The sequence below is a fragment of the Heptranchias perlo genome, unplaced genomic scaffold (genome assembly GCF_035084215.1).
Source record: "Heptranchias perlo isolate sHepPer1 unplaced genomic scaffold, sHepPer1.hap1 HAP1_SCAFFOLD_1204, whole genome shotgun sequence".
NCBI classification, from domain to species: Eukaryota; Metazoa; Chordata; class Chondrichthyes; order Hexanchiformes; family Hexanchidae; genus Heptranchias; species Heptranchias perlo.
The window spans coordinates 23,085-47,929 of NW_027138434.1; the positions used below are offsets into that span (position 1 = coordinate 23,085).

Consider the following 24,845-nt stretch of genomic DNA (forward strand, 5'->3'; position numbering starts at 1 on the left):
TTCAAATAATACACTGCTTTTCTATTCCTCCTGCCAAAGTGGACAAGTTCACATTTCCCCACGTCACATTTTTTTGCCCACTCACTTAACCTATCCCTATCCCTTTTTGCAGACCCCCTAAACTCCCCTTCCTGCTCCTATTTCTTACGGGGATCGGGCGTCAAAGCGGAGCTGAGGGCGGGGATCGGCCATGATCTGATTGAATGGCGGAGCAGGCTCGAGGAGGGGGGGAGGGGGGGGCGCGTGCGGCTGCAGTATGCGCAGTGCTGCTGGGGTTTGCATTCTGTGCCTTCTTGCAATCCCCTGTCCCCTCTCCCAGGCTCAGGGTGCAGAGACACAGAGAGAGAGAGAGAGGGAGAGAGACTACATCTCCCAGAAGGCTCTTCAGCACCCTCCTCCACCGCGCATGCCCAAAAACGTCATTCATTTAAACCACACCTCATGAGAAAATTAATCTTCTTGCTCACAAAAGAATGCAGATGCACAAAGGGTGAGTTTTACGACCTTTATTTTATAAATTGGAACAAATCTGTTCGTTTGTTTGCGCGTGTGGGTGGGGAGAACTACATTTCCCAGCGGGCAGTGCGAGGGGAGGGTTCCGCGCAGGCGCATTAGCGACATGACCGAAAAGACGTCGCCTTGGTGATCGAGGCCTACAGATTGGGGGCGAGGGCTGAAGCCTCGGGCTGTGGTGCTGGTACCTGCCCCACCTTTTAAGCCTGATCCCAACTCCTTCCCCAGCACGGGTTTTTGCACCTTATTTCTGCTGCTTAGCTGCAGTTTTTTTTGGAGGTGGAGGTGGGGGTCAAACTTGACATAATTGTCTTTTGGAACCATTTTCCAATTTAAAGGGGATTTCTGTGTCTTTTTGCAAAAAAAATAGGTTTCCCTCCCTCATCTGAGTTTTTTTATTCACTCATTTTTTTTTTCCCTTTCTTGCAAACTTTGATTTTTATTTTTTTTTAAATCCAGGGAGAGGCCGAGCGTCAAGCGAATAAAAACCATTTTGATAACCGGGCAGGAGGATATCCTGGTTTTCGACGCAAAGTAATGGCGGCGGTGGTGGGAGGAAGCACCTTTTGTGGTTTGTTTCTGATTTAAGTTGGTCTTAAAGTGGGCTGACGGCTTTAAGTCGCTCGTGGGGCCCACGCGGTTCACCCCTGGCTCGGCGTGACCTTTAACCCCTTTACTCTCGTTCTGCTTGACTACAGCTGCGGGGCCAAGTTTTGACTTTTTCTTTCTTCCTCAACCCTCCCAACAACCGCCCCCTCCTACCGCCAGCAACAAAAACAAGAAAAGGTGGGGGGTGGATTTGCCAGAGTACCCCTGGTGGGGTGGGGGCGCGCCCCTTCGCCGTGCCAGGATGCCCTTGAACGTGAAGTGGCCGTTCCCAAACCGCCAGAGGCTGACCTGGACGGTCGGCAGTGCCGTGATCACCGTACTGGTCGGGATCTACAGCCGCGTCTGGACCAGTGAGTACGGGGCGGAAAGTTTGGGGGGATGTGGTAACGGTCGGTGAATTTAGTGGGTCATTTCGGACCTAGTGGCTCGAGCAGGGGGGTTGGGGAGCTCGGTGGGGGTGGGAGTGTGGGGGAAAGATGGTCGGAGAGAGTGGAAGGCGAACTGAGAGGTCAGGGCGGTGGAGGGAGAGAAACAGACAGAAACTGAGAGAGACACGGAGAGAGGGGATCACAAACTGAGACACGAGATGGGGAAAGAGAGAGAAACTGAGGGGTGGGCGATAGAGAGAGGAGATGAGGGAGAAAAAACAGAGGGGTGGGGGAGAGCGAAACAGAAAGGGGCGGATGGGAAAGAGGGAGATAAGTGAGGGAGACGGAGAGTCGGACAAAAGTGGGGAGAGGGAGAGGGCGACTGACACTGCGTTGAAATGTATACTTTAACCTTCAGACTCATGCACGTTTGCTCAGGTTCAAAGGACTCCTATTCCCACTTGTACTGTGGCCATACAATACAGGTGGGTCCAGGTCTGTCACTGTATAACACTGGGGTACAGTACTGGTGGGTCCGGGTCTGTCACTGTATAACACTGGGGTACAGTACTGGTGGGTCCAGGTCTGTCACTGTATAACACTGGGGTACAGTACTGGGGGGTCCAGGTCTCTCACTGTATAACACTGGGGTACAGTACTGGGGGGTCCAGGTCTGTCACTGTATAACACTGGGGTACAGTACTGGTGGGTCCGGGTCTCACTGTATAACACTGGGGTACAGTACTGGTGGGTCCAGGTCTGTCACTGTATAACACTGGGGTACAGTACTGGTGGGTCCAGGTCTGTCACTGTATAACACTGGGGTACAGTATTGGTGGGTCCAGGTCTGTCACTGTATAACACTGGGGTACAGTACTGGTGGGTCCAGGTCTGTCACTGTATAACACTGGGGTACAGTACTGGTGGGTCCAGGTCTGTCACTGTATAACACTGGGGTACAGTACTGGGGGGTCCAGGTCTCTCACTGTATAACACTGGGGTACAGTACTGGTGGGTCTGTCACTGTATAACACTGGGGTACAGTACTGGTGGGTCCAGGTCTGTCACTGTATAACACTGGGGTACAGTACTGGTGGGTCCAGGTCTGTCACTGTATAACACTGGGGTACAGTACTGGTGGGTCCAGGTCTGTCACTGTATAACACTGGGGTACAGTACTGGTGGGTCCAGGTCTGTCACTGTATAACACTGGGGTACAGTACTGGGGGGTCCGGGTCTGTCACTGATGGTGGGAGTGAGAGGTGAGGAGAAGCCTCGTCCTCACCAAGCTACGTGTCGCGAATGCATCTGTCCATGACAGTATTGGTAGGAGTGACCACCGCACAGTCCTTGTGGAGACGAAGTCCCGTCTTCACACTGAAGACACCATCCAACGTGTTGTGTGGCACTACCACTGTGCTAAATGGGATAGATTCAGAACAGATCTAGCAGCTCAAAACTGGGCATCCATGAGGCGCTGTGGGCCATCAGCAGCAGCAGAATTGTATTCCAGCACAATCTGTAACCTCATGGCCCGGCATATTCCTCACTCTACCATTACCAACAAGCCAGGGGATCAACCCTGGTTCAATGAGGAGTGTAGAAGAGCATGCCAGGAGCAGCACCAGGCGTACCTAAAAATGAGGTGCCAACCTGGTGAAGCTACAACACAGGACTACATGCATGGTAAACAGCGGAAGCAACATGCTATAGACAGGGCTAAGCGATTCCACAACCAACAGATCAGATCAAAGCTCTGCAGTCCTGCCACATCCAGTCGTGAATGGTGGTGGACAATTAAACAACTAACGGGAGGAGGAGGCTCTGCAAACATCCCCATCCTCAATGATGGCGGAGTTCAGCACGTCAGTGCAAAAGACAAGGCTGAAGCGTTTGCAACCATCTTCAGCCAGAAGTGCCGAGTGGATGATCCATCTCAGCCTCCTCCCGATATCCCCACCATCACAGAAGCCAGTCTTCAGCCATTTCGATTCACTCCACGTGATATCAAGAAACGGCTGAGTGCACTGGATACAGCAAAGGCTATGGGCCCCGACAACATCCCGGCTGTAGTGCTGAAGACTTGTGCTCCAGAACTAGCTGCGCCTCTAGCCAAGCTGTTCCAGTACAGCTACAACACTGGCATCTACCCGACAATGTGGAAAATTGCCCAGGTATGTCCTGTCCACAAAAAGCAGGACAAATCCAATCCGGCCAATTACCGCCCCATCAGTCTACTCTCAATCATCAGCAAAGTGATGGAAGGTGTCGTCGACAGTGCTATCAAGCGGCACTTACTCACCAATAACCTGCTCACCGATGCTCAGTTTGGGTTCCGCCAGGACCACTCGGCTCCAGACCTCATTACAGCCTTGGTCCAAACATGGACAAAAGAGCTGAATTCCAGAGGTGAGGTGAGAGTGACTGCCCTTGACATCAAGGCAGCATTTGACCGAGTGTGGCACCAAGGAGCCCTAGTAAAATTGAAGTCAGTGGGAATCAGGGGGAAAACTCTCCAGTGGCTGGAGTCATACCGAGCACAAAGGAAGATGGTAGTGGTTGTTGGAGGCCAATCATCTCAGCCCCAGGACATTGCTGCAGGAGTTCCTCAGGGCAGTGTCCTAGGCCCAACCATCTTCAGCTGCTTCATCAATGACCTTCCCTCCATCATAAGGTGAGAAATGGGGATGTTTGCTGATGATTTTTTAAAAATTATTTGTTCATGGGATGTGGGCGTCGCTGGCAAGGCCGGCATTTATTGCCCATCCCTCGTTGCCCCTTGAGAAGGTGGTGGTGAGCCGCCTTCTTGAACCGCTGCAGTCCGTGTGGTGAAGGTTCTCCCACAGTGCTGTTAGGAAGGGAGTTCCAGGATTTTGACCCAGCGACGATGAAGGATATATTTCCAAGTCGGGATGGTGTGTGACTTGGAGGGGAACGTGCAGGTGGTGTTGTTCCCATGTACCTGCTGCTCTTGTCCTTCTAGGTGGTAGAGGTCGCGGGTTTGGGAGGTGCTGTCGAAAAGCCTTGGCAAGCTGCTGCAGTGCATCCTGTGGATGGTCCACACTGCAGCCACTGTGCGCCGGTGGTGAAGGGAGTGAATGTTTAGGGTGGTGGATGGGGTGCCAATCAAGCAATGATTGCACAGTGTTCAGTTCCATTCGCAACCCCTCAGATAATGAAGCAGTCCGAGCCCGCATGCAGCAAGACCTGGACAACATCCAGGCTTGGGCTCATAAGTGGCAAGTAACATTTGCACCAGACAAGTGCCAGGCAATGACCATCCAACAAGAGAGAGTCTAACCACCTCCCCTTGACATTCAACGGCATTACCGTCGCCGAATCCCCCACCATCAATATCCTGGGGGGTCACCTTTGACCAGAAACTTAACTGGACCAGACACATAAATACTGTGGCTACAAGAGCAGGTCAGAGGCTGGGTATTCTGCAGCGAGTGACTCACCTCCTGACTCCCCAAAGCCTTTCCACCATCTACAAGGCACAAGTCAGGAGTGTGATGGAATACTCTCCACTTGCCTGGATGAGTGCAGCTCCAACAACACTCAAGAAACTCGACACCATCCAAGACAAAGCAGCCTGCGTGAAGAAGTATTTTCTAACCTCTCCTGAACGGCCCCGGTTCTGATTTAAAGGTTATGGTCCCCCCTTGTCCTAGACTCCCTGACCAGCGGAGAAAGTTTCTCTCCATCTACAGTATCAATTCCTTTCAAAATCCTGAAAACCTCAATCGAATCACCCCTTACCTTTATATATGATGTGGAGATGCCGGTGATGGACTGGGGTTGACAAATGTAAAGAATCTTACAACACCAGGTTACCGTCCAACAATTTTATTTGAAATTTGATTTTGTGATTTTCAAATAAAATTGTTGGACTATAACCTGGTGTTGTAAGATTCTTAACTTTATATAGTTCAGGGAAATACAAACCTAGTTTATGTAACCTCTCCTCATAATCTAACCCTTGGAGCCCTGGTAACATTCTGGAGATTCTGCTGTTTGTGGGATCTTGCTGTGCGCAAATTGGCTGCCGCGTTTCCTACATTACAACAGTGACTGCACTTCAAAAGTGCTTTGTTGGTTGTGAGACGCTTTGGGACGTCCTGAGGTGGTGAAAGGGGCCGGAGAAATGGGAGTTCCTTCATTCTCTCCTCTCCCTCTCTTTCAGAATACATGAACAGACTGATGGTCCACAACAAGGAGGTTCTGTACGACCTGATTGAAAAGCGTCCCCGGAGCATGCCCCTCATCACCATCGCCAACCACCAGTCCTGCATGGACGACCCGCACATCTGGGGTGAGAGACTTCCCGCGGTTTCTCCCTCTCCTGCCCCCAGCTGTGCCTGGTATGGAGGGGGAGAGGGACGGACGGGGGGAGGGGGAGAGGGGCGGACGGGTGGGAGGGAGAGAGGGGGGTGGACGGGGGAGGGAGAGAGGGGGACGGACAGGGAGGAGGGGGAGAGGGGGACTGACGGGGAGGAGAGGGAGGGGGAGAGGGACGGACGGGGGGGGGGGGGAGGGGGAGAGGGACGGGGGGGGGGGGGAGGGGGAGAGGGACGGGGGGGGGGGGGAGGGGGAGAGGGGACGGACGGAGGAGGGGGAGAGGGGACGGACGGAGGAGGGGGAGAGGGGACGGACGGAGGAGGGGGAGAGGGGGACGGGAGGGGGAGAGAGGGACGGACGGGGGGAGAGGGACGGGGGGGGGGGGGGGGGGAGGGGGAGAGGGGACGGACGGAGGAGGGGGAGAGGGGACGGACGGAGGAGGGGGAGAGGGGACGGACGGAGGAGGGGGAGAGGGGACGGACGGAGGAGGGGGAGAGGGGGACGGGAGGGGGAGAGGGGGACGGACGGGGGGCAGAGGGACGGAGGGGGAGGGGGGAGAGGGACGGAGGGGGAGAGGGACGGAGGGGGAGAGGGACGGAGGGGGAGAGGGACGGAGGGGGAGAGGGACGGACGGGGGGCAGAGGGACGGAGGGGCAGAGGGACGGAGGGGGAGAGGGACGGACGGAGGGGGAGAGGGACGGAGGGGGAGAGGAACCGACGGGGGGGAGGGGGAGAGGGACGGACGGGGGGGGGAGGGGGAGAGGGACGGACGGATAGACAGGGAGTGGGGGGGGGGAAGAGGGACAGACAGGGAAAGACACAGGTGGAGATCCAGTCACCTGGAGGGGTGGGGGCCGATGATTGGATTCTGACCTGGTCCGATTGGCGGTTGCCGATTGCCAGGGATGCTTGCCCGGTGGAGCCGCGGTTGGAAGCGAGGACGTTTGTCAGCGTTTTGTGCAACGGCTCAGTGTGCGAGTGTCCCTCCCAGTGTGGGACTGAGCCCCCTCTCCCCCCCCGACCACACACCGGGTGGGAGCAGCGAACTCAGGGCAGGCCCGGGATGGAACCTGGGCCCTTCCTGCTGTGTGTCCGGGGCTCAGTCCCACACTGGGCGGCACCGACAGAGCCTGACGGATGAACTGTGGGTAGGACGTGCTGTGCAGGAGAAAGCGTCCGTCAGCAGATTGTCTTTGTTCCTGAAAACCTGCTGACTGTTTCTATCTTTCTCCAGGAATCCTAGAGCTGAAACACCTGCGGAGCATCAAGGCGATGCGATGGTGAGTGTCTGAGACACCCGTCTCCTCACTGTTCAGTGTTTATCATCACAGGTAAAGCACAGGGTTAGATACAGAGTAAAGCTCCCTCTACACTGTCCCGTCAAACACTCCCAGGGCAGGTACAGGGTTAGATACAGAGTAAAGCTCCCTCTACACTGTCCCATCAAACACTCCCAGGGCAGGTACAGGGTTAGATACAGAGTAAAGCTCCCTCTACACTGTCCCATCAAACACTCCCAGGGCAGGTACAGGGTTAGATACAGAGTAAAGCTCCCTCTACACTGTCCCATCAAACACTCCCAGGGCAGGTACAGGGTTAGATACAGAGTAAAGCTCTCTCTACACTGTCCCGTCAAACACTCCCAGGGCAGGTACAGGGTTAGATACAGAGTAAAGCTCCCTCTACACTGTCCCGTCAAACACTCCCAGGGCAGGTACAGGGTTAGATACAGAGTAAAGCTCCCTCTACACTGTCCCGTCAAACACTCCCAGGGCAGGTACAGGGTTAGATACAGAGTAAAGCTCCCTCTACACTGTCCCATCAAACACTCCCAGGGCAGGTACAGGGTGAGATACAGAGTAAAGCTCCCTCTACACCGTCCCATCAAACACTCCCAGGGCAGGTACAGGGTTAGATACAGAGTAAAGCTCCCTCTACACCATCCCATCAAACACTCCCAGGGCAGGTACAGGGTTAGATACAGAGTAAAGCTCCCTCTACACTGTCCCGTCAAACACTCCCAGGGCAGGTACAGGGTTAGATACAGAGTAAAGCTCCCTCTACACTGTCCCATCAAACACTCCCAGGGCAGGTGCAGGGTGAGATACAGAGTAAAGCTCCCTCTACACTGTCCCGTCAAACACTCCCAGGGCAGGTACAGGGTTAGGTACAGAGTAAAGCTCCCTCTACACTGTCCCATCAAACACTCCCAGGGCAGGTACAGGGTTAGATACAGAGTAAAGCTCCCTCTACACTGTCCCATCAAACACTCCCAGGGCAGGTACAGCACGGGTGAGATACAGAGTAAAGCTCCCTCTACACTGTCCCCATCAAACACTCCCAGGGCAGGTACAGGGTTAGATACAGAGTAAAGCTCCATCTACACCGTCCCATCAAACACTCCCAGGGCAGGTACAGGGTTAGATACAGAGTAAAGCTCCCTCTACACTGTCCCATCAAACACTCCCAGGGCAGGTACAGGGTTAGATACAGAGTAAAGCTCCCTCTACAATGTCCCATCAAACACTCGCAGGGCAGGTACAGGGTTAGATACAGAGTAAAGCTCCCTCTACACTGTCCCGTCAAACACTCCCAGGGGCAGGTACAGGGTTAGATAGAGTAAAGCTCCCTCTACACTGTCCCATCAAACACTCCCAGGGCAGGTACAGGGTCAGATACAGAGTAAAGCTCCCTCTACACTGTCCCATCAAATACTCCCAGGGCAGGTACAGGGTCAGATACAGAGTAAAGCTCCCCCTACACTGTCCGGTCAAACACTCCCAGGGCAGGTACAGGGTTAGATACAGAGTAAAGCTCCCTCTACACTGTCCCATCAAACACTCCCAGGGCAGGTACAGGGTTAGATACAGAGTAAAGCTCCCTCTACACTGTCCCATCAAACACTCCCAGGGCAGGTACAGGGTTAGATACAGAGTAAAGCTCCCTCTACACTGTCCCATCAAACACTCCCAGGGTCAGGTACAGGGTTAGATACAAAGTAAAGCTCCCTCTACACTGTCCCATCAAACACTCCCAGGGTCAGGTACAGGGTTAGATACAGAGTAAAGCTCCCTCTACACTGTCCCATCAAACACTCCCAGGGCAGGTACAGGGTTAGATACAGAGTAAAGCTCCCTCTACGCTGTCCCATCAAACACTCCCAGGGCAGGTACAGGGTTAGATACAGAGTAAAGCTCCCTCTACACTGTCCTGTCAAACACTCCCAGGGCAGGTACAGGGTTAGATACAGAGTAAAGCTCCCTCTACACTGTCCTGTCAAACACTCCCAGGGCAGGTACAGGGTTAGATACAGAGTAAAGCTCCCTCAACACTGCCTCTGCCCCAATCCCGAAAGAAGCCCCCCCAACTCCGCCAGTATAGCAAATTTTTTAATCGACTGCCAGCTGTCTTGTGATTCCCAATTTGGTGAATGGACCCCAGAGTGGTTCCATTCAAATTGTCCGCAGGATGTGCCTCAGAGCAATTGCCCTCTAACTGACCCCAGGGTATGGGATACGTGGCTGTTCGTAATTACATCAAAGAGCCAGACAACGGTAGTCTCCGCTCCGCCTGAGAACAGTACGTTGTGCGTTATGTGGTGTAACGCTCCTGGCGCTATGAAACAGCCAATCATCTCGGAGCAGTGCCACAGGAGGTCGATTAATTCGGGCTCTTTCCCGTTTGCAGGACTCCTGCTGCCTCCGACATTTGTTTCACCAAAGAACTGCATTCCATGTTCTTCAGTTTGGGCAAATGTGTTCCTGTGTGTCGCGGTAAGTAAGCTGGGGTGTGAGGGAGAGGGATTAACATCAGTAGAGATACAGTCAGTAACACAGGGCGCTGGGGGAGAGGGGTTACTGAGTGACAGTGTGAGGGAGAGGGATTAACATCAGTAGAGATACAGTCAGTAACACAGGGCGCTGGGGGGAGAGGGGTTACTGAGTGACAGTGTGAGGGAGAGGGATTAACATCAGCAGAGATACAGTCAGTAACACAGGGCGCTGGGGGGAGAGGGGTTACTGAGTGACAGTGTGAGGGAGAGGGATTAACATCAGTAGAGATACAGTCAGTAACACAGTGCGCTGGGGGAGAGGGGTTACTGAGAGACAGTGTGAGGGAGAGGGATTAACATCAGTAGAGATACAGTCAGTAACACAGGGCGCTGGGGGAGAGGGGTTACTGAGTGACAGTGTGAGGGAGAGGGATTAACATCAGTAGAGATACAGTCAGTAACACAGGGCGCTGGGGGAGAGGGGTTACTGAGTGACAGTGTGAGGGAGAGGGATTAACATCAGTCGAGATACAGTCAGTAACACAGGGCGCTGGGGGGAGAGGGGTTACTGAGTGACGGTGTGAGGGAGAGGGATTAACATCAGTCGAGATACAGTCAGTAACACAGGGCGCTGGGGGAGAGAGGGGTTACTGAGTGACAGTGTGAGGGAGAGGGATTAACATCAGTAGAGATACAGTCAGTAACACAGGGCGCTGGGGGGAGAGGGGTTACTGAGTGACAGTGTGAGGGAGAGGGATCAATATCAGTAGAGATACAGTCAGTAACACAGGGCGCTGGGGGGAGAGGGGTTACTGAGTGACAGTGTGAGGGAGAGGGATTAACATCAGTAGAGATACAGTCAGTAACACAGGGCGCTGGGGGAGAGGGGTTACTGAGTGACAGTGTGAGGGAGAGGGATTAACATCAGTAGAGATACAGTCAGTAACACAGGGCGCTGGGGGAGAGGGGTTACTGAGAGACAGTGTGAGGGAGAGGGATTAACATCAGTAGAGATACAGTCAGTAACACAGGGCGCTGGGGGAGAGGGGTTACTGAGAGACAGTGTGAGGGAGAGGGATTAACATCAGTAGAGATACAGTCAGTAACACAGGGCGCTGGGGGAGAGGGGTTACTGAGTGACAGTGTGAGGGAGAGGGATTAACATCAGTAGAGATACAGTCAGTAACACAGGGCGCTGGGGGAGAGGGGTTACTGAGTGACAGTGTGAGGGAGAGGGATTGACATCAGTAGAGATACAGTCAGTAACACAGGGTGCTGGGGGAGAGGGGTTACTGAGTGACAGTGTGAGGGAGAGGGATTAACATCAGTAGAGATACAGTCAGTAACACAGGGCGCTGGGGGAGAGGGGTTACTGAGAGACAGTGTGAGGGAGAGGGATTAACATCAGTAGAGATACAGTCAGTAACACAGGGCGCTGGGGGAGAGGGGTTACTGAGAGACAGTGTGAGGGAGAGGGATTAACATCAGTGGAGATACAGTCAGTAACACAGGGCGCTGGGGGGAGAGGGGTTACTGAGTGACAGTGTGAGGGAGAGGGATTAACATCAGTGGAGATACAGTCAGTAACACAGGGCGCTGGGGGGAGAGGGGTTACTGAGTGACAGTGTGAGGGAGAGGGATTAATATCAGTAGAGATACAGTCAGTAACACAGGGCGCTGGGGGGAGAGGGGTTACTGAGTGACAGTGTGAGGGAGAGGGATTAACATCAGTAGAGATACAGTCAGTAACACAGGGCGCTGGGGGAGAGGGGTTACTGAGAGACAGTGTGAGGGAGAGGGATTAACATCAGTGGAGATACAGTCAGTAACACAGGGCGCTGGGGGAGAGGGGTTACTGAGTGACAGTGTGAGGGAGAGGGATTAACATCAGTAGAGATACAGTCAGTAACACAGGGCGCTGGGGGAGAGGGGTTACTGAGTGACAGTGTGAGGGAGAGGGATTAACATCAGTGGAGATACAGTCAGTAACACAGGGCGCTGGGGGAGAGGGGTTACTGAGTGACAGTGTGAGGGAGAGGGATTAACATCAGTAGAGATACAGTCAGTAACACAGGGCGCTGGGGGAGAGGGGTTACTGAGTGACAGTGTGAGGGAGAGGGATTAACATCAGTGGAGATACAGTCAGTAACACAGGGCGCTGGGGGAGAGGGGTTACTGAGAGACAGTGTGAGGGAGAGGGATTAACATCAGTGGAGATACATTCAGTAACACAGGGCGCTGGGGGGAGAGGGGTTCCTGAGTGACAGTGTGAGGGAGAGGGATTAACATCAGTGGAGATACAGTCAGTAACACAGGGCGCTGGGGGGAGAGGGGTTACTGAGTGACAGTGTGAGGGAGAGGGATTAATATCAGTAGAGATACAGTCAGTAACACAGGGTGCTGGGGGGAGAGGGGTTACTGAGTGACAGTGTGAGGGAGAGGGATTAACATCAGTAGAGATACAGTCAGTAACACAGGGCGCTGGGGGAGAGGGGTTACTGAGAGACAGTGTGAGGGAGAGGGATTAACATCAGTGGAGATACAGTCAGTAACACAGGGCGCTGGGGGAGAGGGGTTACTGAGTGACAGTGTGAGGGAGAGGGATTAACATCAGTAGAGATACAGTCAGTAACACAGGGCGCTGGGGGAGAGGGGTTACTGAGAGACAGTGTGAGGGAGAGGGATTAACATCAGTAGAGATACAGTCAGTAACACAGGGCGCTGGGGGAGAGGGGTTACTGAGTGACAGTGTGAGGGAGAGGGATTAACATCAGTAGAGATACAGTCAGTAACACAGGGCGCTGGGGGAGAGGGGTTACTGAGTGACAGTGTGAGGGAGAGGGATTAACATCAGTCGAGATACAGTCAGTAACACAGGGCGCTGGGGGGAGAGGGGTTACTGAGTGACGGTGTGAGGGAGAGGGATTAACATCAGTCGAGATACAGTCAGTAACACAGGGCGCTGGGGGAGAGAGGGGTTACTGAGTGACAGTGTGAGGGAGAGGGATTAACATCAGTAGAGATACAGTCAGTAACACAGGGCGCTGGGGGGAGAGGGGTTACTGAGTGACAGTGTGAGGGAGAGGGATTAATATCAGTAGAGATACAGTCAGTAACACAGGGCGCTGGGGGGAGAGGGGTTACTGAGTGACAGTGTGAGGGAGAGGGATTAACATCAGTAGAGATACAGTCAGTAACACAGGGCGCTGGGGGAGAGGGGTTACTGAGTGACAGTGTGAGGGAGAGGGATTAACATCAGTAGAGATACAGTCAGTAACACAGGGCGCTGGGGGAGAGGGGTTACTGAGAGACAGTGTGAGGGAGAGGGATTAACATCAGTAGAGATACAGTCAGTAACACAGGGCGCTGGGGGAGAGGGGTTACTGAGAGACAGTGTGAGGGAGAGGGATTAACATCAGTAGAGATACAGTCAGTAACACAGGGCGCTGGGGGAGAGGGGTTACTGAGTGACAGTGTGAGGGAGAGGGATTAACATCAGTAGAGATACAGTCAGTAACACAGGGCGCTGGGGGAGAGGGGTTACTGAGTGACAGTGTGAGGGAGAGGGATTGACATCAGTAGAGATACAGTCAGTAACACAGGGCGCTGGGGGAGAGGGGTTACTGAGTGACAGTGTGAGGGAGAGGGATTAACATCAGTAGAGATACAGTCAGTAACACAGGGCGCTGGGGGAGAGGGGTTACTGAGAGACAGTGTGAGGGAGAGGGATTAACATCAGTAGAGATACAGTCAGTAACACAGGGCGCTGGGGGAGAGGGGTTACTGAGAGACAGTGTGAGGGAGAGGGATTAACATCAGTGGAGATACAGTCAGTAACACAGGGCGCTGGGGGGAGAGGGGTTACTGAGTGACAGTGTGAGGGAGAGGGATTAACATCAGTGGAGATACAGTCAGTAACACAGGGCGCTGGGGGGAGAGGGGTTACTGAGTGACAGTGTGAGGGAGAGGGATTAATATCAGTAGAGATACAGTCAGTAACACAGGGCGCTGGGGGGAGAGGGGTTACTGAGTGACAGTGTGAGGGAGAGGGATTAACATCAGTAGAGATACAGTCAGTAACACAGGGCGCTGGGGGAGAGGGGTTACTGAGAGACAGTGTGAGGGAGAGGGATTAACATCAGTGGAGATACAGTCAGTAACACAGGGCGCTGGGGGAGAGGGGTTACTGAGTGACAGTGTGAGGGAGAGGGATTAACATCAGTAGAGATACAGTCAGTAACACAGGGCGCTGGGGGAGAGGGGTTACTGAGTGACAGTGTGAGGGAGAGGGATTAACATCAGTGGAGATACAGTCAGTAACACAGGGCGCTGGGGGAGAGGGGTTACTGAGTGACAGTGTGAGGGAGAGGGATTAACATCAGTAGAGATACAGTCAGTAACACAGGGCGCTGGGGGAGAGGGGTTACTGAGTGACAGTGTGAGGGAGAGGGATTAACATCAGTGGAGATACATTCAGTAACACAGGGCGCTGGGGGGAGAGGGGTTCCTGAGTGACAGTGTGAGGGAGAGGGATTAACATCAGTGGAGATACAGTCAGTAACACAGGGCGCTGGGGGGAGAGGGGTTACTGAGTGACAGTGTGAGGGAGAGGGATTAATATCAGTAGAGATACAGTCAGTAACACAGGGCGCTGGGGGGAGAGGGGTTACTGAGTGACAGTGTGAGGGAGAGGGATTAACATCAGTAGAGATACAGTCAGTAACACAGGGCGCTGGGGGAGAGGGGTTACTGAGAGACAGTGTGAGGGAGAGGGATTAACATCAGTGGAGATACAGTCAGTAACACAGGGCGCTGGGGGAGAGGGGTTACTGAGTGACAGTGTGAGGGAGAGGGATTAACATCAGTAGAGATACAGTCAGTAACACAGGGCGCTGGGGGAGAGGGGTTACTGAGAGACAGTGTGAGGGAGAGGGATTAACATCAGTGGAGATACAGTCAGTAACACAGGGCGCTGGGGGAGAGGGGTTACTGAGTGACAGTGTGAGGGAGAGGGATTAACATCAGTAGAGATACAGTCAGTAACACAGGGCGCTGGGGGAGAGGGGTTACTGAGTGACAGTGTGAGGGAGAGGGATTAACATCAGTAGAGATACAGTCAGTAACACAGGGCGCTGGGGGGAGAGGGGTTACTGAGTGACAGTGTGAGGGAGAGGGATTAATATCAGTAGAGATACAGTCAGTAACACAGGGCGCTGGGGGGAGAGGGGTTACTGAGTGACAGTGTGAGGGAGAGGGATTAACATCAGTAGAGATACAGTCAGTAACACAGGGCGCTGGGGGAGAGGGGTTACTGAGAGACAGTGTGAGGGAGAGGGATTAACATCAGTGGAGATACAGTCAGTAACACAGGGCGCTGGGGGAGAGGGGTTACTGAGTGACAGTGTGAGGGAGAGGGATTAACATCAGTAGAGATACAGTCAGTAACACAGGGCGCTGGGGGAGAGGGGTTACTGAGTGACAGTGTGAGGGAGAGGGATTAACATCAGTGGAGATACAGTCAGTAACACAGGGCGCTGGGGGAGAGGGGTTACTGAGTGACAGTGTGAGGGAGAGGGATTAACATCAGTAGAGATACAGTCAGTAACACAGGGCGCTGGGGGAGAGGGGTTACTGAGTGACAGTGTGAGGGAGAGGGATTAACATCAGTGGAGATACAGTCAGTAACACAGGGCGCTGGGGGAGAGGGGTTACTGAGAGACAGTGTGAGGGAGAGGGATTAACATCAGTGGAGATACATTCAGTAACACAGGGCGCTGGGGGGAGAGGGGTTCCTGAGTGACAGTGTGAGGGAGAGGGATTAACATCAGTGGAGATACAGTCAGTAACACAGGGCGCTGGGGGGAGAGGGGTTACTGAGTGACAGTGTGAGGGAGAGGGATTAATATCAGTAGAGATACAGTCAGTAACACAGGGCGCTGGGGGAGAGGGGTTACTGAGTGACAGTGTGAGGGAGAGGGATTAACATCAGTCGAGATACAGTCAGTAACACAGGGCGCTGGGGGAGAGGGGTTACTGAGTGACAGTGTGAGGGAGAGGGATTAACATCAGTGGAGATACAGTCAGTAACACAGGGCGCTGGGGGAGAGGGGTTACTGAGAGACAGTGTGAGGGAGAGGGATTAACATCAGTGGAGATACATTCAGTAACACAGGGCGCTGGGGGGAGAGGGGTTCCTGAGTGACAGTGTGAGGGAGAGGGATTAACATCAGTGGAGATACAGTCAGTAACACAGGGCGCTGGGGGGAGAGGGGTTACTGAGTGACAGTGTGAGGGAGAGGGATTAATATCAGTAGAGATACAGTCAGTAACACAGGGCGCTGGGGGAGAGGGGTTACTGAGTGACAGTGTGAGGGAGAGGGATTAACATCAGTAGAGATACAGTCAGTAACACAGGGCGCTGGGGGAGAGGGGTTACTGAGTGACAGTGTGAGGGAGAGGGATTAACATCAGTCGAGATACAGTCAGTAACACAGGGCGCTGGGGGGAGAGGGGTTACTGAGTGACGGTGTGAGGGAGAGGGATTAACATCAGTCGAGATACAGTCAGTAACACAGGGCGCTGGGGGAGAGAGGGGTTACTGAGTGACAGTGTGAGGGAGAGGGATTAACATCAGTAGAGATACAGTCAGTAACACAGGGCGCTGGGGGGAGAGGGGTTACTGAGTGACAGTGTGAGGGAGAGGGATTAATATCAGTAGAGATACAGTCAGTAACACAGGGCGCTGGGGGGAGAGGGGTTACTGAGTGACAGTGTGAGGGAGAGGGATTAACATCAGTAGAGATACAGTCAGTAACACAGGGCGCTGGGGGAGAGGGGTTACTGAGAGACAGTGTGAGGGAGAGGGATTAACATCAGTAGAGATACAGTCAGTAACACAGGGCGCTGGGGGAGAGGGGTTACTGAGAGACAGTGTGAGGGAGAGGGATTAACATCAGTAGAGATACAGTCAGTAACACAGGGCGCTGGGGGAGAGGGGTTACTGAGTGACAGTGTGAGGGAGAGGGATTAACATCAGTAGAGATACAGTCAGTAACACAGGGCGCTGGGGGAGAGGGGTTACTGAGAGACAGTGTGAGGGAGAGGGATTAACATCAGTAGAGATACAGTCAGTAACACAGGGCGCTGGGGGAGAGGGGTTACTGAGAGACAGTGTGAGGGAGAGGGATTAACATCAGTGGAGATACAGTCAGTAACACAGGGCGCTGGGGGGAGAGGGGTTACTGAGTGACAGTGTGAGGGAGAGGGATTAACATCAGTGGAGATACAGTCAGTAACACAGGGCGCTGGGGGGAGAGGGGTTACTGAGTGACAGTGTGAGGGAGAGGGATTAATATCAGTAGAGATACAGTCAGTAACACAGGGCGCTGGGGGGAGAGGGGTTACTGAGTGACAGTGTGAGGGAGAGGGATTAACATCAGTAGAGATACAGTCAGTAACACAGGGCGCTGGGGGAGAGGGGTTACTGAGAGACAGTGTGAGGGAGAGGGATTAACATCAGTGGAGATACAGTCAGTAACACAGGGCGCTGGGGGAGAGGGGTTACTGAGTGACAGTGTGAGGGAGAGGGATTAACATCAGTAGAGATACAGTCAGTAACACAGGGCGCTGGGGGAGAGGGGTTACTGAGTGACAGTGTGAGGGAGAGGGATTAACATCAGTGGAGATACAGTCAGTAACACAGGGCGCTGGGGGAGAGGGGTTACTGAGTGACAGTGTGAGGGAGAGGGATTAACATCAGTAGAGATACAGTCAGTAACACAGGGCGCTGGGGGAGAGGGGTTACTGAGTGACAGTGTGAGGGAGAGGGATTAACATCAGTGGAGATACATTCAGTAACACAGGGCGCTGGGGGGAGAGGGGTTCCTGAGTGACAGTGTGAGGGAGAGGGATTAACATCAGTGGAGATACAGTCAGTAACACAGGGCGCTGGGGGGAGAGGGGTTACTGAGTGACAGTGTGAGGGAGAGGGATTAATATCAGTAGAGATACAGTCAGTAACACAGGGCGCTGGGGGGAGAGGGGTTACTGAGTGACAGTGTGAGGGAGAGGGATTAACATCAGTAGAGATACAGTCAGTAACACAGGGCGCTGGGGGAGAGGGGTTACTGAGAGACAGTGTGAGGGAGAGGGATTAACATCAGTGGAGATACAGTCAGTAACACAGGGCGCTGGGGGAGAGGGGTTACTGAGTGACAGTGTGAGGGAGAGGGATTAACATCAGTAGAGATACAGTCAGTAACACAGGGCGCTGGGGGAGAGGGGTTACTGAGAGACAGTGTGAGGGAGAGGGATTAACATCAGTGGAGATACAGTCAGTAACACAGGGCGCTGGGGGAGAGGGGTTACTGAGTGACAGTGTGAGGGAGAGGGATTAACATCAGTAGAGATACAGTCAGTAACACAGGGCGCTGGGGGAGAGGGGTTACTGAGTGACAGTGTGAGGGAGAGGGATTAACATCAGTGGAGATACAGTCAGTAACACAGGGCGCTGGGGGAGAGGGGTTACTGAGAGACAGTGTGAGGGAGAGGGATTAACATCAGTGGAGATACATTCAGTAACACAGGGCGCTGGGGGGAGAGGGGTTCCTGAGTGACAGTGTGAGGGAGAGGGATTAACATCAGTGGAGATACAGTCAGTAACACAGGGCGCTGGGGGGAGAGGGGTTACTGAGTGACAGTGTGAGGGAGAGGGATTAACATCAGTGGAGATACAGTCAGTAACACAGGGCGCTGGGGGAGAGGGTTACTGAGTGACAGTGTGAGGGAGAGGGATTAACATCAGTAGAGATACAGTCAGTAACACAGGGCGCTGGGGGAGAGGGGTTACTGAGTGACAGTGTGAGGGAGAGGGATTAACATCAGTAGAGATACAGTCAGTAACACAGGGCGCTGGGGGAGAGGGGTTACTGAGTGACAGTGTGAGGGAGAGGGATTAACATCAGTAGAGATACAGTCAGTAACACAGGGCGCTGGGAGAGAGGGGTTACTGAGTGACAGTGTGAGGGAGAGGGATTAACATCAGTAGAGATACAGTCAGTAACACAGGGCGCTGGGGGAGAGGGGTTACTGAGTGACGGTGTGAGGGAGAGGGATTAACATCAGTAGAGATACAGTCAGTAACACAGGGCGCTGGGGAGAGGGGTTACTGAGTGACAGTGTGAGGGAGAGGGATTGACATCAGTAGAGATACAGTCAGTAACACAAGGCGCTGGGGGAGAGGGGTTACTGAGTGACAGTGTGAGGGAGAGGGATTAACATCAGTAGAGATACAGTCAGTAACACAGGGCGCTGGGGGAGAGGGGTTACTGAGAGACAGTGTGAGGGAGAGGGATTAACATCAGTAGAGATACAGTCAGTAACACAGGGCGCTGGGGGAGAGGGGTTACTGAGTGACAGTGTGAGGGAGAGGGATTAATATCAGTAGAGATACAGTCAGTAACACAGGGCGCTGGGGGAGAGGGGTTACTGAGTGACAGTGTGAGGGAGAGGGATTAACATCAGTAGAGATACAGTCAGTAACACAGGGCGCTGGGGGGAGAGGGGTTACTGAGTGACAGTGTGAGGGAGAGGGATTAACATCAGTAGAGATACAGTCAGTAACACAGGGCGCTGGGGGAGAGGGGTTACTGAGTGACAGTGTGAGGGAGAGGGATTAACATCAGTAGAGATACAGTCAGTAACACAGGGCGCTGGGGAGAGGGGTTACTGAGTGACAGTGTGAGGGAGAGGGATTAACATCAGTAGAGATACAGTCAGTAACACAGGGGACTGGGGAGAGGGGTTACTGAGTGACAGTGTGAGGGAGAGGGATTGACATCAGTTAGTTGGGGTGTGTGGTCCTGCTGGATTGAGTGGGCCCCTCTCACTCACCTTGTGACGATGGACCACACCACGTCTGTTCGCTCACTGCAACCCTCCCCTAACCCTCCCTTCTCGTTGCCTAGGTGACGGAGTGTACCAGAAAGGGATGGATTTCCTTCTGGACAAGCTTAACCACGGAGAATGGGTCCACATTTTTCCGGAAGGTACCGGCGTTTAATGGGAGTCGGAACGCGGTGGGGAGAGAGACGGGGTCCGGGGGGGGGGGGGCGAGGGGAGAATTCCACTGATTCAGTTGCGTTACAAGAAGCGCTGGGGGATTGAGGGGGGGTGACAGGGTGGGGAGCTCCCTGAACCCACAGGGGGAGAGCCTCTCTTTGCCCCGATGTGGAGTGCATGTTTTGTGAGGTAGGTGCGGTCTGCCCTGTTTCGGGGGTGGGGGTGGTGTTGGTCGTGGGCCTGGTCTTGCGTCTATGAGCAACCTTTTTATTATTTCCTTCTTCCAGGCAAGGTGAACATGACCCAGGAGTTCATGAGGCTGAAGTGGGGTGAGTGTCCTCTCCTTTCGAGTCTCCGAGCTGCCCGTCCACAGTGGTACAGAGCCCCTCGGGCCCGTTACATAGGAACAGGAGGAGGCCATTCAGGCCCTCGGGCCTGTGATATAGGACAGGAGGAGGCCATTCAGGCCCTCGGGCCTGTGATATAGGACAGGAGGAGGCCATTCAGCCCCTCGGGCCTGTTCTATAGGACAGGAGGAGGCCATTCAGCCCCTCGGGCCTGTGATATAGGACAGGAGGAGGCCATTCAGCCCCTCAGGCCTGTTCTATAGAACAGGAGGAGGCCATTCAGCCCCTCGGGCCTGTTCTATAGAACAGGAGGAGGCCATTCAGCCCCTCGGGCCTGTTCTATAGAACAGGAGGAGGCCATTCAGCCCCTCGGGCCTGTGATATAAGATATAGGACAGGAGGAGGCCCATTCAGCCCCTCGAGCCTGTTACACAGGAACAGGAGGAGGCCCATTCAGCCCCTCGGGCCTGTTACACAGGAACAGGAGGAGGCCCATTCAGCCCCTCGGGCCTGTGATATAGAACAGGAGGAGGCCCATTCAGCCCCTCGGGCCTGTGATATAGAACAGGAGGAGGCCCATTTAGCCCCTCGGGCCTGTTACACAGGAACAGGAGGAGGCCATTCAGCCCCTCGGGCCTGTTACACAGTAACAGGAGGAGGCCATTCAGCCCCTCGGGCCTGTTACATAGCTGCCCGGCCAAGATTAGCTGACGCAGCGTCTGAGCAATCGCGGCCTTAAATTGGGTGGGGGGACAGCGGGGGGCGCGATTTAGGCCGACCTCGGGTGTCTTTGTGGCGCGCTCTGCGCGGTCGACAGCTGGAATCGCCCCTCCCCCCCCCTAACCAGGAGTTGTCCCAGCGCCTCCCCTCCCCTCGCGGAGATGCTGGCGGGTGAGAGAGGGGGGCAGCGTTCCCCGGGCACGGGCTGCCCTCGTTAGGCAGGTACCTGCGCGCGGCCCCTGCCCGGAGATGCTGATGTGGGATTGCCTCGTCTTGTTCTTCCTGTAGGTGTCGGGAGGCTGATCTCAGAATGTTCCTTGAACCCTGTAATTCTCCCGCTCTGGCACGTAGGTAAGTCTGATCAGGGAGGGGGGAGAGGGGCCGTGGGGGACACGGGGGGGAGCTGGGGAACGGGGCACGGGGGGGGCTGGGGAACGGGGGGGGGGCTGGGGAACGGGGCACGGGGGGGGCTGGGGAACGGGGCACGGGGGGGGGGCTGGGGGAACGGGGCACAGGGCTGGCGGAGGGGGTAACAGGGGGTCTGGCGGAGGGGGGTAACGGGGGGGGGTCTGGCAGAGGGGGTCTGGAGGAGGGGGTCTGGCAGAGGGGGTATCGGGGGGGTCTGGCGGAGGGGGTATCGGGGGGGCTGGCGGAGGGGGTCTGGAGGAGGGGGTAACGGAGGGGGTCTGGCAGAGGGTCTGGCGGAGGGGCTAACGGGGGGTCTGGCGGAGGGGCTAACGGGGGGTCTGGCAGAGGGGGTATCGGGGGGGTCTGGCGGAGGGGGTAACGGGGGGTCTGGCGGAGGGGGTAACGGGGGGTCTGGCGGAGGGGGTAACGGGGGGTCTGGCGAAGGGGGTAACGGGGGTCTGGCGGAGGGGGTAACGGGGGGTCTGGCGGAGGGGGTAACGGGGGGTCTGGCGGAGGGGGTAACGGGGGGTCTGGCGGAGGGGGTAACGGGGGGGCTGGGGGAGGGGGTAACGGGGGGGCTGGGGGAGGGGGTAACGGGGGGTCTGGTGGAGGGGGTAACGGGGGGGCTGGGGAGGGGCTAATGGGGGGGCTGGGGGAGGGGGTATCGGGGGGGGTCTGGTGGAGGGGGTAACGGAGGGTCTGGTGGAGGGGGTAACGGAGGGTCTGGTGGAGGGGGTAACGGGGGGTCTGGTGGAGGGGGTAACGGGGGGGCTGGTGGAGGGGGTAACGGGGGGTCTGGTGGAGGGGGTAACGGGGGGTCTGGTGGAGGGGGTAACGGGGGGTCTGGTGGAGGGGGTAACGGGGGGGCTAGGGGAGGGGGTCGGGGGGGGGGGAGAGTCAGTTGGGTGAAGGGAGATTGCTCTCAGTAAACATGCCGTTTATCTCTAACCCCTTCTCTCCTGTTGGCTTCCCCCAGGTATGAGTGACGTCCTCCCCAACAAGGCTCCGTATTACCCCCGCCTCGGAAAGGTGAGCCTCTGCCCTTCCGCCAGAGTTTGTTGTCTCCCCGTCTCCGGGGTCTGATCCGACGCCCACCGTCCCATCCCCCCCTCCAGTGGGCTCTTCATAGTGTGTGAGAACGGACAGGGGGCTTCTGCAGCACATTGGACCATGGGGAGTGGGGGCTATCGCACACTCACACACCCCTTTCGCTCACACACTCGCTCTCCCTCGCTCGCTCACGCGCTCTCCCTCGCTCGCTCACGCTCTCTCCCTCGCTCACGCTCACTCCCTCGCTCACGCGCTCTCCTCGCTCGCTCACGCGCTCTCCCTCGCTCGCTCACGCGCTCTCCCTCGCTCGCTCACGCGCTCTCCCTCGCTCGCTCACGCGCTCTCCCTCGCTCGCTCACGCGCTCTCCCTCGCTCGCTCACGCGCTCTCCCTCGCTCGCTCACGCTCTCTCCCTCGCTCACGCTCACTCCCTCGCTCACGCGCTCTCCCTCGCTCGCTCACGCGCTCTCCCTCGCTCGCTCACGCGCTCTCCCTCGCTCGCTCACGCGCTCTCCCTCGCTCGCTCACGCGCTCTCCCTCGCTCGCTCACGCGCTCTCCCTCGCTCGCTCACGCTCTCTCCCTCGCTCACACTCTCATGCACGTGCACGCACACTATCTAGCACTTACACTATCTCACACTCTCTTGCACACGCACTTGCTGTCGCTCACTCTCTTATATACACACACACGCGCGCGCACACACACACACACACACACCCCAGGAGGTCACCGGTTAGAGATCCAGAATGGAAATACTAACTTTTAAAACAAAAATTCATTCGTGGGATGTGGGCGTCGCTGGCGAGGCCGGCATTTATTGCCCGTCCCTGGTCGCCCCTTGAGAAGGTGGTGGTGAGCCGCCTTCTTGAACCGCTGCAGTCCGTGTGGTGAAGGTTCTCCCACAGTGCTGTTAGGAAGGGAGTTCCAGGATTTTGACCCAGCGACAATGAAGGAACGGCGATATATTTCCAAGTCGGGATGGTGTGTGACTCGGAGGGGAACGTGCAGGTGGTGTTGTTCCCATGTACCTGCTGCTCTTGTCCTTCTAGCTGGTGGAGGTCGCGGGTTTGGGAGGTGCTGTTGGAGGATCCTTGATTTCCTCCTGCATTAAGAGGGAGGGAGTGAAATGCCTCCAGTCTCTTGCTCCGTGGGATCTTCCTACTCTCAGTACCATACGAGAGTGCGCGGTTACCCACCGATCCCGCGGCGCGCGTGACTCCTCGCCCCTGCGCGCTCCACGTAGAGTGCGCGGTGGTCCGGAGATCGCAGCACCCCCCCCACCAGTGATGCTCTGGGAGAGGGGGGGGGGGGTTAACCTGTGGTGACCTTGCCCTCTCACTGACGCGTCGGGTCGATCGAAGGTTGAAGGCGGGGCGGGGGGAGGGGGTGGTTCGGGGCTGTCTGTCTGTCTGAGGATATCCCAAAGCCCCGGGGCCTGACGCTATTTCTGGTCTTCTCTCCAGAGAATAACGGTTTACATCGGGAGGCCGTTTATGCTCAAACAGCTGGTGGACGACCTCAAGACCCAAAACCGTTCTCCGGTAAGAACCGACGGCAAACGCAGCACCGGAGTGGTTAGTGCGGGCGGGGCTTTCATCTCAGGCCCCTCCCTCACCCCCACCTCCCTCACCCCCACCTCCCTCACCCCCCACCTCCCGTCCTGCATCCCCCTCCCTCCCTCATCTCCGCCCTCCCCCCTCATCTCCGCCCTCCCCCCTTCTTCCCCCTCCCCCTTCTTCCCCCTCCCCCTTCTTCCCCCTCCCCCTTCTTCCCCCTCCCCCTTCTTCCCCCTCCCCCTTCTTCCCCCCTCCCCCTTCTTCCCCCTCCCTCTTGCCCCCTCCCCTCCCCTCCCTCTTTTTCCCCCTCCCCTCCCTCTTTTTCCCCCTCCCCTCCCCTCCCTTTTTTCCCCCTCCCCTCCCTTTTTTCCCCCTCCCCTCCCTTTTTTCCCCCTCCCCTCCCTTTTTTCCCCCTCCCCTCCCCTCCCTTTTTTCCCCTCCCCTCCCTTTTTTCCCCCTCCCCTCCCTTTTTTCCCCCTCCCCTCCTTTTTTCCCCCTCCCCTCCCTTTTTCCCCCTCCCCTCCCTTTTTTCCCCCTCCCCTCCCTTTTTCCCCCTCCCCTCCCTTTTTTCCCCCTCCCCTCCCTTTTTTCCCCCTCCCCTCCCTTTTTTCCCCCTCCCCTCCCTTTTTTCCCCCTCCCCTCCCTCTTTTTCCCTCCCCTCCCTCTTTTTCCCCTCCCCTCCCTCTTTTTCCCCTCCCCTCCCTCTTTTTCCCCTCCCCTCCCTCTTTTTCCCCTCCCCTCCCTCTTTTTCCCCTCCCCTCCCTCTTTTTCCCCTCCCCTCCCTCTTTTTCCCCTCCCCTCCCTCTTTTTCCCCCTCCCTCTTTTTCCCCCTCCCTCTTTTTCCCCCTCCCTCTTTTTCCCCCTCCCTCTTTTTGCCCCTCCCTCTTTTTGCCCCTCCCCCTCCCTCTTTTTGCCCCTCCCCCTCCCTCTTTTTGCCCCTCCCCCTCCCTCTTTTTGCCCCTCCCCCTCCCTCTTTTTGCCCCTCCCCCTCCCTCTTTTTGCCCCTCCCCCTCCCTCCTTTTTGCCCCTCCCCCCTCCCTCTTTTTCCCCCTCCCCCCTCCCTCTTTTTCCCCCTCCCCCCTCCCTCTTTTTCCCCCTCCCC

At 55.7% G+C, this 24,845-nt stretch overlaps 1 protein-coding gene across 1 annotated transcript; it reads left to right on the top strand.

The window, feature by feature from the left end:
• Positions 1 to 621: 621 nt before the first annotated feature.
• On the top strand, positions 622 to 23,789 carry tafazzin (tafazzin, phospholipid-lysophospholipid transacylase; the record flags this gene model as incomplete). The annotated part of the gene is made up of 9 exons (XM_067977020.1): positions 622 to 1,472; positions 5,677 to 5,805; positions 7,066 to 7,111; positions 9,519 to 9,604; positions 19,569 to 19,649; positions 19,950 to 19,991; positions 21,018 to 21,080; positions 22,114 to 22,166; positions 23,651 to 23,789. Coding segments are annotated over exons 1-9 (748 nt in total), but the record flags the coding sequence as incomplete, so codon positions are not given.
• Positions 23,790 to 24,845: the final 1,056 nt, after the last annotated feature.